General features: G+C 35.8%; 1 protein-coding gene across 1 annotated transcript in view; it reads right to left on the reverse strand.

Annotated features, from left to right (window-relative positions):
* The window catches only part of SEMA3A (semaphorin 3A), a 340,089-nt gene that overhangs the window by 38,295 nt on the left and 286,581 nt on the right, over positions 1 to 15,213 (reverse strand). Inside the window, exons 13-15 of the mRNA XM_089685956.1 lie at positions 14,894 to 14,935; positions 10,451 to 10,608; positions 5,184 to 5,251 (exon numbers count right to left, since the gene is read on the reverse strand). Of these exons, the coding sequence (XP_089542082.1) occupies positions 5,184 to 5,251; positions 10,451 to 10,608; positions 14,894 to 14,935 (268 nt within the window). The remainder of the gene's footprint in view (positions 1 to 5,183; positions 5,252 to 10,450; positions 10,609 to 14,893; positions 14,936 to 15,213) is intronic.

Consider the following 15,213-nt stretch of genomic DNA (forward strand, 5'->3'; position numbering starts at 1 on the left):
CTAAGGAAAAAAAAACTATATTAATTGGTTGTGTGCTTTATTTGTCCATTATTTCCTTTTCAGCATTGTGGTGGATGGGAAAGGTTTCTACTAAACTCCATTATTTGTTTTCCTGGAAAAGGCATAGCAAATACCTGCTGTAATGAGGGATCAAGTAAGTTAACGGCCCTTCTCTCAATTCTCTCGCAACTGTTTAAGGCACCTGTGGAAGAGCCTGATGCTGATTAGTGTCAGGATGGTGTTTTGAGATTGAGGCCTCCTTTTTTTATTTTTTGCCCAGCTCTATCTGGTGCTTAAGTGCATACATTCTGATACAAAAAGTTTGCTTTAAGTTTGTTTTTTTTTTTCCCCGGGCAAGCTATAGTCACTAAAGAAAAAATCTAGAATTTATGAAGGCAATAACTCTATTCTTTTATATACTATATAATAAATATAATAACCATAATAAAACACATATGTAGCTCTCCTTACATAAAGACAATATAAAGAATGGTAATCACACTGAAGGACCCATAGTCAGCCTGTTGCATAAGCCCTCATTTGTGATTCCATACAAAAGTTATAATATACCCAACAAAAGGGCATTACGAAAAAAAAAAAAATCTCACAGAATGGCCTATAACAGCCTTCTCAGTAAATAAAACTATACAGCAAATGATCAAATGTAAAATGAGATTAAAATTGTCATCATGAGGTGAAAGAAATTCCAAATCACAAAAAAAGAATAGTGTGCAATTTCTATGTAATGACTCATGATACAAAGGCTGCCCATGATAATTAATACACGGGCCCCTCTGTCCATCATTCACTTGCAAAGACAGGTTCTGATGAGTTCCATATATTAAATAATACAGTTCTGGTTCATAAAAAATAATACAGCTGGTGTACTTACTTGTTAGGTGACATTTAAATTGAACCTGCTCTGAAATACCGAACCTGCTCTGAAATACTGTTAATCAGTTTACCAGCATGTGTCTATATGAAAGAAAATCAGCTCACCTTAAGAGGTATACTTAAAATAGTTTTCAAAGTCTAAAACTGAGTGGTAGAAATCCATTAATGTATGTAAAGCATTAGTCCACCTTTTTGTGTGCAGTGTCAGGCCTTGTGTATGACTCTCATGACAGGCAAGTGCTTTCAGTACAATTCTGCTTTTCATTCAAATGTCTGTTAATTCACATTGCTGTTCTCAGTGAACACACAAATTCATGAGTGTAAACTGCCACATAACTGCAGACTGGCTGGATTTAGTAATGTGAAAGAGTATATGTGGAATCTAAAAAGGTATCTGGCTGCGATTGGCACCATACACAGAAGCCAGAAACAAAAAAGATGGCATCAATTTGTAAACTCTATTATATCTATCAGGCACATTGTTGGTTGGAAATACAGTGCATTCTAATGATCCCTATAAAGACAATAAAGATGGTGCTTTAACCACTTGCCCTCCTGAGGTTTTACTCCCCTTCCTGACCAGGCCATTTTTTGCTATTCGGCACTGCACTATTTCAACTGGTAATTGCGCAGTTATGCAATGCTGTACCCAAAAAAAAATATGTCCTTTTTCTGACACAAATAGAGCTTTCTTTTGGTGGTATTTGGTCACCTGTGCACTTTTTATTTTTTGCGCTATAAACAAAAACATTTTGAAAAAAAAACTATATTTTTTACTTTTGGCTATAAAAAATATATAGTAAACTCAAAGTTAGTCATAAATTTAGGCCAAAGTGTATTCTGCTACATGTCTTTGGTTAACAAAAATCCTAATAAGTGTATATTGATTGCTTTGTGTGAAAGTTATAGCGTCTACAAACAATGCAATTTACGCCATTTGTTTGCTAGACAACGCTGCACTAGTTTAACTGACAATTGCACGGTCATGCAATGCTGTACATAAATTAAATGTATGCCTTTTTTTCACACAAATAGAGTTTTCTTTTGTTGGTATTTGATCACCTGTGCGCTTTTTATTTTTTGCGCTATAAACAAAAAAAGAACTAAAATTTTGAAGAAAAACTATATTTTTTACATTTGGCTATAAAAAATATATAGTAAACTCAAAGTTAGTCATAAATTTAGGCCAAAATGTATTCTGCTACATGTCTTTGGTAAAAGAAATTTCCAATAAGTGTATATTGATTGCTTTGTGTGAAATTTATAGTGTCTATAAACTATGGTATATATACTGCAATTTACCCCATTTTTTGCTATACAAAGCTGTGCTAGTTTAACTGACAATTGCGCAGTCATACAATGCTGTACATAAATTAAATTTATGCCCTTCTTTCACACAAATAGAGCTTTCTTTTGGTGGTATTTGATCACCTGTGAGCTTTTTATTTTTTGTTCTATAAACAAAAAAAGACCGAAAATTTTGAAAAAAATGATATTTTCTCATTTCTGTCATGAAAAATATCCAAAAAAATCTAATTTCTTCATAAACTTAGGCCAAAATGTATTTTGCTACAATTTTTTGGTAAAAAAAATCCCAATAAGTGTATGATGATTACTTTGTGTAACAGTTATAGTATCTACAAACTATGGTATAGATAATTGAATTTATACAGCTTTTACATTCTGCCTGCCTATCACATTTCTTGAGGTGCTAAAATACCAAGACAGTACAAACACCCAACAAATTACTCCTTTTCGGAAAGTAGACACCCTAAGCTATCTGCTGAGAGGCATATTGAGTCCATGGAAAATTTATTTTTTTTCCACAAGTTTTTGGAAAATGACAAATTACACAAAGTTGTCATTTAAATTATATATTGCTCACACAAGCGATGGATATATGTGGAATTACACTCCAAAATACATTCTGCTACTTCTGCCAAGTATGTGGATACCACATGTGAGACTTTTTGGGAGCCTAGTCACATACAGGAGCCTGAAATCCAATGACCATTGTGAAAGCCTGAAGGTGAGTAACTTGCTCATTTCACTTCCTCACCACCTGTCACAGTTTTGGAGGCCCTGAAATGCCAGGATAGCATCAACCCCCCCCAAATGACCAATTTTTGGAAAGTAGACACCCCAAGGAATTTAAAACGAGGCCTGGTGAGTATTTTGCAGATCTCATTTTTTCTTACAAGGTTTTGAAATCTAAAAAAAGAAAAGAAAAAATATGTTTTTGTTTTCTTTCTTCATTTTCCAGAAACTTGTGGAAACAAATGAGATCTGCTTCTTATCATTATCATTGGGGTGTCTACTTTCCAAAAAGGGGTAATTTGGGGGAGTTAGTGCTATCCTGGCATTTCAGGGCCTCCAAAACTGTGATAGGTAGTCATGAAGTGTAATGAGGAAATAAAGCCCTTTAAAAACCTGAAGGTGCTTATTGGATTTTGGGGTCCTGTACTTGGCTAGACTGTGAAAAAGTCTCTCACACGTGGTACCGCCACACTTGGGAGAAATAGCGGAATGTATTTTGTGGAGTAATTCCACATATATCCATGGCATGTGTGAGCAATAAATCATTTAAGTGACAATTTTGTGTAAAAAAAAAATTTTTTTTGTCATTTTCCAAAAACCTGTGGTAAAATAATAAATTCTTCTATTGACTCAACATGCCTCTCAGCAAATAGTTTGGGGTGTCTACTTTCCAAAAAGGGATCTTTTTGGGGGGTGGTATTTTATGCTCAGCATTAGAAGTTTGTGCCACACATCACTCCCTCTTCAAACCACCTGAAGACCAAGCCTTTTCTGACACTTTTTGTTCACATGACAAAAATCAGTATTTTTTGCTAGGAAATTATTTTGAATCCCCAAACATTATATATTTTTTAAAGCAGACACCCTAGTGAATAAATGGTGGATGCTGCAATTTTTTATGTTACATAGTACTTGCGCAGCGATATTTCAAATGCAGATTTTATGAAAAAAATTATATTTTTTTTACTTTTAATGCACAAAACACAATATTTTGGCCAATTATTTGGTAAACTATAAAAGATGATGGTATGCCGAGTAAATAGATATCAAATATGACATGCTTTAAAACTGTGCATGCATTCTGCAATGGCGACAACTGCATACATGTTTGCTATCCATAGGCAACATTTTAAAAGCCCTTACCAGCTACCATTTTAGATTTACAGAGGAGGAGGAGGTGTAGTGCTAGAATTACTGCCCTTGGTCTGAAATTTGCGGCAATACCTCACATGCATGGTGCAACCGCTGTTTACATACTGGCACAGGGTCAACGCTCATGCACAATGGTGCGCGCATGCATGGGGGGCAATGGTGTGGTTTTTTTAAGTTAATTTGATTTTTTAAAATTATTTTTATACTGTCTCTTTAATTTTTTTTTCTTTTGATCACTTTTAATGCTATCACAGGGAATGCAAATATCCCCTATAACTTCAATGGGCATTGTCATATATTCTTTTTTTAGAAATCTGGGGTCTATCAGACTCCAGATATTTCCTCTGCCCTTACATTATCTAATCTCACCAAGATCGGTGGGATCAGATGCTTTCCAAATTTACAAATGGCACTGTTTATATCCTGCGAAACTGAAGTGATGAAACACTTGTAGCTTCTAATTTCTTAGACTTCAGAGATGATTGGCACCATTCTGGTCTCCAATCAGCTCTATGGTCAGCTGGCAGAAACACCAGCTGCATTCTCAGGTTCTCCCGATGGCACGGGACTGCCCGAGAAGGCCACGGAAGGCAGCGGGGGAGGGGGGGCATCTTCTCCCACTGCTTGTAAAAGCAATCCTGCAGCTAATTAGCCACTAGGATTGCTTTTACATGAAAGCCGATCGTCAGATGTTCACAGCCATCCAGAGCAGTGTGCCCAAACCGACAGGGAGGAAGACTGTTAGTAAACAAAGCAGCCCTCATCCCTGTCGGTGATTTCAGTAATCACCGGGCTCCGGCAGGTAATCACCAGCCAGGACCCGGTGATTGACAGCCACAAATAGCGGTGCACGCCCCCTACTCGGAAATGCAAAATCATGTATATACGTGATTTTGCACACCTGTGCCGCCCTGTAGCAGTATTTATGCTATAAGGCGGAGCAGAAGCTGTTAAAAATCTGAAATCTTAGGAAAAGCCCTGTTAGGCAAGGAAAACATTAAACCTACAACTAAAAAAAGTCAGAACAGGCTTGCATCTACCTCTTCAACACTCTGTTCAGATTTTTTAAATTTTCACAATAAAATATGTTATCAACTTACCATTGTGTTGTAGATCGGAACAGTGTGTAAGTGGGTCACCATTTCTTATATCTTGCCTTCTTGTACGCCTAAGATTTGAAAAGAATACATATTTACTGTTTTGTTCAAAGAATGGAGAAAAATTAAGTCGGAAAGATTTTGGTATAGCATGTTGCATACATTGACTTTGTATCATTCATTGATTAGTTACATATTTATTGACTTCTATCCCACACCTTCCTAATCAATCTTAGCATTGCTGCTGGCTACAATGAAGAGGTTGTTATTAAGGTAATGACCTGATGCATTCTATTCCTGAATGAACACATATTCCAGCAATCCGATTCTGAACCTAAGTAGAAGGATGTGAATGGTCATCAGAGAATTAAAGTTTTAAAGAAATGGTACTAGTTATAGTCACTGTTTTATGTCTAAAGATACATTTTAGGGTGGTCTTTGAAACCTTCCACAGAACAGATACTGAGCTAAGCTAAAGATGATGTGTCTCCTGCAGTTTGAAATGGTCAGTTTGCCCAAAAGGAATAATTTAGCTACAAGCAGGCCTTGGTCACCTGCTAGCTGCTTGGCTTCTACAGAGGTGAGATCAACCCACTATAGGTTTGGGGTCTGTTCCTATCCATCTATGGTCTCATTCCCCCTGCTTTAAGATGTACTTCCACTCCTATTGCTTAATTCTCTAATATATGATTTAAAATAAAATTCAACAGGCTGAGAGAAATCCACAGACCTCTTTTTTGTTGAGATTTTCACACGTATCAACCAATAGGTTACAAGTTTGTTCAGCTACAGATGATTTTCAAATAAGTGCATTATAAAAGTTTGATTCCGTTTCTTTTTAATCAATTAAGAAACTAATTTCTTCATGAATAGTAACAATTGTCCACACATTTTAGATCAAATGCTACAAAAAGTTATTGAATTCCTGTGCTCATTACCACTCTCCAATACAGTCACCACTAGCCAAAATTAGTCAGTTTATGCCCTATATTATCAATGGAAAGCATTTGATTGAAAAGACAAGTGACAACTGTTCAGCCAATTTGGCAGAAAGTAAGTTATTAGACCATTATAGATGAGTCGCGTTGCTATCCAATTTTTCTGCTGCAAAATATGGACCTACACTGCCTGACTTATCAATTTACTTCCCAAATAATTATTTTCTTTCATTTTTATAAGTGCAAGTTAAATACAAAATGTATTATTTGGTCAAATGAGTGCGCTTCAAATCATAATTGCAGACTCTCTCAAAGGGAATGTTCTTTCAGAAATGCATGCAACTCGCAGAGTGCGTTCAAGCAGTTACACATTTGATATAGCAGATCTAGACAAGTGTTCTTTGTCATCCATTGTCATGTAATAGTTTTTATCAAGTCCTTTACACATCTAATAACATGTTGCACAAGGATCGATAGATTCTGTTCAGAATACGCTTATTGGGAAAGTGTACGCAGCTCCTTCTATGCCAATTGGAAATATTGATTTTAAGTTGCATCTCAAGCTGTGACTGCTGATGCTTTGTTCGATAAGACACAGAAGCATTGTCAGAAAGGTATTTTGCCTTTCCCTGCAGTTCCACAGAATTTAAAGTGGCCTCATTATCTTCTTAAAGAATAAAGGACTCTGAGAAGTTTTACTTTAAACTGTTTTTCTTGTTACTTATACAACAATTGTTTGCTTCCAGAAAAACAGAACACAGCAACGGAAAAGCATAACTAAACTGTTTCTAGGCACTTGTAAAATATCAAACATAAAGAAGGTCATATGCATGCAATACAGCTCTGTGTTCTGCTAAAACACATTGTGGGCAGTCATAGCCATGTATACAAATACAAATGATAAACTCAGCAACATAATAGTTCTTGAAATAAGAAAGATAAACCAAAATGTAAAACCATCCTAGTAAAACCAAGACAAACAGAAACAGTCATCTAAAGTTTTATTGAAATATACTAGCTCCAAAACAAGAGGTGGGACATAAAGCGGGAAAGCATGACTAGTTTTTATTATTAAAAGCGTATTTTAATTTTGTGTGAATGTTGATGTGCTGAATCATCCACCAACTTTGTGTTTCTTTCAAGGACGTAAATGGCAAGATCTCTGCACTGGGTTCCATCCTTCACTAACCTTTAAACCTACTATAAAGGTTTCTCAGTCTTGCTACTGGATTCTCCATTCAAGGATGAACTCCAGGCAGATATAGAAAGATAAATAATAAATACAGCTCCGTATCCATTATACATCATTAAAAGCAGAGCAAATAACTGATACTGAACTCCCATCAGCCTCTTGCAGTCCCCTTACAGCAGAGCTCTGACTGGGAGAGGGAAAAGCAGTCAGTTGTGCTTTAACTTTTAGTGTGCTTTGCTGCTACTATTTAAAATGTCCAGTAACAGGATGGGAGATGAAAACGACATGAAATGCTGGGTATACAAAGGCAGTTTTTCTTTCGTGCAACCAGAGGGTTGAACAAAAAAAAAAAACAGACAGATCCCCACATTGACACAACAATGTATGATGCAGGGATCTCCCCCCTCCTGTTGTGCTATTGTAGTCTGACAGAGGGACTCTCCCCCACCAGTCTACACTGATCAATGCTTGCTATTGGCTGAAGGCACTGATCGAATGCTGGTTTTCCAGCAATCAGGACCATTCAATAGAAGCCAGTTATTAGGCTGGCTTCTGATGAACAGAGAGTAACACACATACAATGAAAATCGGATGGTTCCTGCTGAACTGGTCAGCTTTCAGTGCATGTGTACTGGGCTTTATTATTACATAACTGCATCAGTCTAAAAGTTTCAGGATCAGATGGACAGAAATACAAATGCTTTGTCAAGTAAAATTGGTTCCTTATACAGTATGTATGTCAACTGTGTATTTAACTGCTTGCCTGAAGCTCAGCCTAAACAACAGGAGAAAGCAGCAAGAATGAGACAGTCCTGGCTTCATAGTCTACAAGATCCAACCTAGTCTACAAGACCCTGCTGCTAAGATCATTGGAAGATGCAACAGTCAGTTATTTAACCATCTTTCTACCAAAGCTGCAGTATCAGTCCTATGTTAAACTAATCACCAAATGTAAATATGTTATTTAAGAATAGTGTTCCATATTTGAATGTCTCCTCAATCAATGTTGTCATAAAACAGATTCAATACTTGTATATTTCAAACAAGATTATATTGTGTATATGATATTTGTCATAATAACCATTAGAATTCTTAAAATGTTTGCAAAACAAAACCCATGTTCTTGTTTTTTTAATAAGAACATATCATCCTTTTTTACATTTTTTTTTCACTAAATACTACCAGGACTTCATTCACAAATAAAAGCTGAACACACAAAGCGTGGTCTAGATGGTAAAATGTCATTGTAGAAAACTGCTAGAGGATTTGCAAAGTCAGGACACAGCAAAGGGGATTAGTCTCCGAACAGAGCTGTAAATCCGCTTCTAATCATCTCACTCAGCTTCCTGTATACAAAAGTCAAGTATTCTTGGTGTAGAGACACTTGGTTGCATCAGTCATGTCAGCTGTTATAGAGGGATAATCAGTTATTTTCTACTGGGGATCAAAGTCATTTCATACAAAGGCTGAAAAGGAAGTGCAGGGTGTCTTCTATGTCTTGGAAGGATGTTTATTGAATAGATTACTTACAGTGTACTCTGTGCAGGCTAAGAACAGATTGCAAAATTGCATAGAGGTGATTCAATTTGTTCAAGGACATTTTCAATAGAAAGCAATAACATTTAAATACAAGAGCCCCTTACAAATCTGATTTTCATAAGCAGTGCATTCATTTGTTCTATTAAAATCCGCAGCTGACTATGGCTATTTGACATTTCTATTTTAAAATAAACAACTGGACATGGGAGGCTTTTTTCAAAATAATTTTGAGTTTATTTTTTCAAAGAATAGGGCTGGGAAAATCTATAGACCTACTGTATTTATAGCTCTAATGAAGATATCAAACAAATGCCAAGTGTGAAAACTAAGTCAGCAGATGAGATTATGAAATTTGAGCCACAAAGCATACTCAAGTTGTTAAGTGGTAACATTGTATCTTCTCAACTGTTGTTGGAGCTCTTTGAAATTTAGTGAATGAAAGAAGGCTTGCATAATTCTCAAATCATAGAAGTAAATCCATTATGTACATATTAATGCCTTCATTAAGTTCTATATTCTTCCTCCGCAATAACTTTTTCTAGTGTATCATGTTGATAATGATGATGACGACATTAGTAAAAAATGAATGTTAGCGATTAGTAAAAAAGATCAGAAAATGTAAGATTTGGTCCATATCACTTTAATACACTAGATAAAGAGGGCGAGCGTTTAAACATTTGCATATCTTAATTTCACATTCTCAAATGTCATGTGCTGACATTAAATATGGATCACATTGACTCATGGCTCTTATTTACGTGTTTGGTCATGTATAAAAAAAATTAATAATTATTAGTGTGTCAAGGATAAGTCCAACTGTACCTTCATTTTTAGGTCTAATGAAATCAGGCTTATTGAAAAGTAAAGTATTGGACTATGTTATTTTTTTTAATATTTCATAGAGCTGAAGCCCTATGCCAACCTCCCCTTAATTGGCAGGGCACTAGAGATGCTGAACTCTTTGCAGTGTGACAGAAGCTGTCCAAATTTCAGCAGTCAAGCACAGTGCTCAAATCAGAAACCCAGCTAAAAAAAAAAAAATCCAATACTTACAAATATTGATGCCATTAGATTAGCATGACAGTCATGCAACTAGTTTTTCCTAAAGGCGAGGTCAGCAATGACAGCTGTCACTTTTAATCACCATTTCTTCCCACCCAAAAAAAAAATTGTAAAGTGGGGAGATCAAGTTCAAACCTTACACATAAAATTTGATTTTAATAATATCTTGCAATTATAAAACTCTGCTTTCCTATCTCATTGGTAATCCAGGTAGTACCCTAATCTCTTATCTGTTAGATCAATGTGCTAACCTCTAAGTTAAACTTATTATGAATATTATTTCTAATACTTTAGCCACAGCAGTCTTACAAACATAAAGGCAATTTCAGGGCAAAAGGACGTGTGCATATTCAAGGCATATAATCTCATGCTACAAAATAGAACTTAATACATACCATCTGCCTTTCTTTGCTTTTTCTCTTACCACCACAGCGCCATATGTTATCGAGATTATGACATGTCATAAGAATGTAAAAGAGGCACACAACATAATACCCAACAGGCTAATACAATAAGCAGTATGTCTTAAAGGTTATCACCTCTTAGCAGTTGGAAAGTAGCGGGAGCATGAAGAACCATCCCAGGCACAATAGGGGTCCCTGGCAAGACAACATTCAGCACATGCTTTTCCATAAACATCACAGCGGTGTAAAGGGAGCTGAGAAATGCCAACAGAGGAGCCAATATACAGTTGTTGCTGTAAAGTGGACATTGTAAAAAAAAAAGTTGGTTAAGAAAACTACATACTTAAATAGAATTTATATATCTGTCCAGCAAAATGTTACAGAAGATTTGGGAAAATGTGACCCAGATTGAATAAAACATAATGTAATACTATAAGTGTTAAAAACTGGAAAAAAGCAAGTCTTGCTATAATTTTATTTCGATTTGAGCACCCAAAATGCAGCAATTTTCAGCCATCAATATTACTAATGGAAGCATTAAAAAAATATCTATTTTTTTATAGACATTTGTTTCTGCACATTTGTAAATCACATTTGTAGAATTAATAAAATTAAAATAATCAATGGAACTAAAATACACAAATTTTTATTGACCCAGGAAGCTTTAGGCTTTTGGCACCATGATATTAGAGTAATTTTGGACACTGAGCTCCCAACAATAACCTAACCTAAAGGCTCTGTTCACATAGCCTTCAGCTTGTATAGGAACAGTGTATACAGCAAACGTTTGCAAAGCATTCAACTAGCTTTTGGCAAGCTTTTGAAAACTTTGAACAAACCTTCAAGCAGCTTTAAAAACTCTTCAGTTTCAGTGACAGCCAGCACTCCCAATTGAATCTGTGTTGTGCGCCCAAACTGGATCTGTATGGCACCTCAAAGGCTTTACAAAAGTTTACAGAAAGCTCTGAAAATGCATTGTAGAAGCTTGCTGTACACATTGTTCCTATACAAGCTAAAGTCCATGAAAACAAGGCCCAAGGCTCTCTTTATACTAACGCTCTTGCTCACCTGCCCTCAAGGGAACTTATCTCCTTGTGCGCATACTTACATCTCCTGCTTCAGGATCATTTAGGCTGCAGGCAAAGGACCATGCAATGAAATACACTGGCCCCAAATGATCTACATCACATTAATGATAGGCCTCTTTCACATGGACATTCTGATTGGGTTCACCTGCCCGTTTTTTAGGCGGACCCGATCGGAAACCTCCATTCTCCTCTATGGAGAGGCAGGTGTAAACTGACATGTGTCCATTTACACCTGCCAACATCCAATTCGATCCAACCCACAAAAAAGAGATGGATGGGGATCCAATCCCCCTTCTGTCCGTTGGATGGAAATGGACTACCTGTCATTTTGCTGGACCGCCCATTGAGGACAGCAAGCTGCTCTGTACCCACTCTGCAGTAGCGCAGTGGACACAGACCTATCATCCATTGCTCAGCGGGGATCAGTGGAGAGATCCCTCATCGAGCAAGCATATCCTCTAAATGGGTCTGCACTGTGTGAAAGGAACCATAAAAAAAAGTAAAAATAACTACGTGAAAACTGTCTTTGTTACAGCTGTCCCTTTAAGGAATATAATAAAATATTTCTTACTATAGTTATTTTGATTGATCCTATAAGAACAAGTATTATTTTTATTAAATGTGTACAAATAAAACTTCAGTGCAACAAATAACTCCTTTATCTCCAGTGTACACCAGTGGTGCGGACACTTAGATGCATTTATCTCTATATCCTTATATATATATCAAAACATCCAGACTATGTGACTATTCAACATTAGTGAATACAACTTAAAAGTCCATAATGTGTGATTTAATCCATGCCTTTATCATTTGTTCCCAAACAGGAGCTCTTTATATAATCCTATAGGTGCTCCTCCACCAGCGACATACATATATACTCTCATCTCCTTATATGACCCAAATTGCATAGGTCCCTTTTAACCTGGGTAGGTAGACTGTAAGGATGACTTCACTTTCCTCCTCATTCTGCTGCAAACGGTCTGATTGATTTATTAAAAAAACAAAGTGCACTCACATTTAAAAGTGTCCTGTTCAGGATAGTGGAGTCATCATTGTATTCATTAATGTCGAATAATCACATGGTCTGGATGTTTTGATATATATAAAGATATAGAGATATATGCACAACACTATTATATGATATAATTAGTTTTATTAAATATGCTTTGAAAAATATAGGAATTATAATCAACAGCTGAATCCACTGTCTGGAAAGTATAATATATATTTGTCAGTGACATGGGAGAAGCAGTCCCTTTTCACCTGGCAATGAATCTAGAACTTTTTAAAAGGCAGAAAGTCAGCTGGCTTGTAGATTGTCTTTAGTGTTTCCGGGGTTATGCAAAGTATATAGGTTTTGATGCGTTTAACTGTAATACTGCCAGCACAACAGATCCTTCCCTCATCTCAAATAAAACATGTTTCTTTGCCAAACACAATTAACTCAAACAGACAGAAAAAAGAGCCCATATGCTTTGCACAAGCTGTTTCCAAACTGTGCTGTAGCATTTGTTTAAATGTCTGTAATATGCATCCATAACAATGTGCACATTCCCAAATATTCAGCTGGAATTGTATGACATAAAAATAATTCCTACCAAGGCCTAATATGTTATCATTTGTATTGTGTGACAGAATAAAAACTATGTGACAGCTTCAAAATTATCTTCATTTAAAATAAATTCTTTGCTACATTGTTTTGGCTATGTATTATGCATAACTTCATCTGGAATTTAAGAAAACTGCATTTGAGCGTGAAAAGAAACTATCAAGGGATGGCAGAACATTTAATGTCTAACTTCAAGTTTTGCTTTCCAAGTTTAAAAATACATAGATAAATAGTCAACATTTACAGTTAATGATTTAAAAGAACCAATTTAAAAAATGAATTCTTCCCAATACAAAACTAGTTTGAGTTCTTAACGGTGATTCATAAAACTTGCTGGGCCCTGTTATTCTGTAATTCGGGGTAAACAGTCTGATATTAAATCTATTTCATTATAAACATGCACCAAAATAAAGTATGTCCAAAACAAATAGTACTGTGGTGAGTGCACTAACCCATAGAAGTCCATTATAATTCATATCTGTCATTCTATCATATCTGACTGCAGTATATTGACATTGTTTGTTGCTGTGATATATTTTCTGTTGCATATCCTTACTGCTACCTGGATTATTAAAAAGAATTGGTCACAAAACAAAAGCTTATGCTAATAGGGAAGCAGTGACCCATGCATATCAGGACTGAAAACTCACAGCTCTAGGAGCTATACAAGACAGAAAGTCAAAGATTTTAATAAAAGTGGTCAAGTTTCCTGCTAATTAATTTGCTGTGGATTTCAAATTCGAAATAGTGTTTGAATCATTTCAGTTTGATATACCAGCACTTTTGTTTGTGTCAGATTCACTCTAAAGTGCAATACTAAACTTGTAAAACTGCAATGTGTATTGTAATGCAGGCACCTACATGTCTTGTTTGAAACTATGAAAAGTATACCAATATTCCAGAAAATTGGGAACTTTAGTATACACATAGCAACCAGCTCTTGTAGCCCTGTCTATATCTTCCTGCACCAAGCAATTGACCCAAAACTCTGATATGTATGTTCACTAAAAAATACTGAAGCACATATGCCATGAGAGAGCAGGTAGAGCTGGTGGCATACAGTTTCGCTTTAAAGTGGAACATTACCCATAACAACTTGAGAAAAAATATTCTTCTTTAGCAAGGAACATACATTCTGCATTATTAATAATGCTACTAAAATGAGAGCATGCTTCTAAATTGCCTAGCATTATTTCTGTTTTTTTTTTGCCAGAGTCTGCCATTTTGCTGAAGCCCAGAACCCCTGAGCAGCAGTAAATCTTTAGGCTGCCAGCAGATCGGCTTCTACATTTTCGCCACAGTGCCAAAAAATAGAGGGAAACTGAGCATGTGCAGAGTAGGGCGAGACAGACACTTATTTTTAATGTTGTACATAGCTACACCTACAAAAGGGACCAGCATGAAGTGATCTATCAGGACTTAATTTTCTGGCTCAAGTTTCACTTTAAGTAGGCATACGTGATGACTACTTCCATGCTTGAAATTGAATGCTAGAATATAATAATTGCTACCCAATATTCTGAAACCTGCGACAATATATACATTCAGGCATATTATCATATATCAAGGTGATTGCTGTTGAATTTTGTGTTGCTCTGAGCTTAAAACAAGAACATAATGTACTATTACTGGAAAAGTAAAATGCTGTAAACAGAATGGTAAAATGCAATGTAGTAATATTTATTAGCTGAAATATTAATAAACTAGAAGCATTTTTAAACTTTTTGCTATATTTTTGGAACAACTCTAAATGCCAATTTAATTATACAACAAAAACTGTTTCTTAGATTTTGTCTAGTAACTGGTTAATTGATTTAGTAACATATTGTGCTGTAGAACAATAGAAATGTAGTAAGTAATTTAAAAGCTACTGCATACTTGCTTTGTGGAAATCTCCATGGCTGTAATAGCAGTAGGCTCCTGTAGTGAGAAGAAAAACCCAGGTTAACATAAAATAACTTTTGCTTACAACAGAAGACACAATGGAGCCCTGTGTATCAAAACTAGGAAGTTGATCCCACTTCTAGCTAGACAAACTTTAGACATTCTCAACTGCCCTAGAAAAACACAGCTGTAGTCTAACTGGATGTTGTCAGGAATAATTCACATTTTTTTTGCATTTTTCAATATATCAGACTCAATTTGTTTGCTAAATTTATAATACAACCACCATAAAAAAAAAAAAAACCTTTCTTCCT

Source organism: Staurois parvus, unplaced genomic scaffold, assembly GCF_062004578.1.
Source record: "Staurois parvus isolate SC_StPar_1 unplaced genomic scaffold, SC_StPar_1.0 ptg000019l, whole genome shotgun sequence".
NCBI classification, from domain to species: domain Eukaryota; kingdom Metazoa; phylum Chordata; class Amphibia; order Anura; family Ranidae; genus Staurois; species Staurois parvus.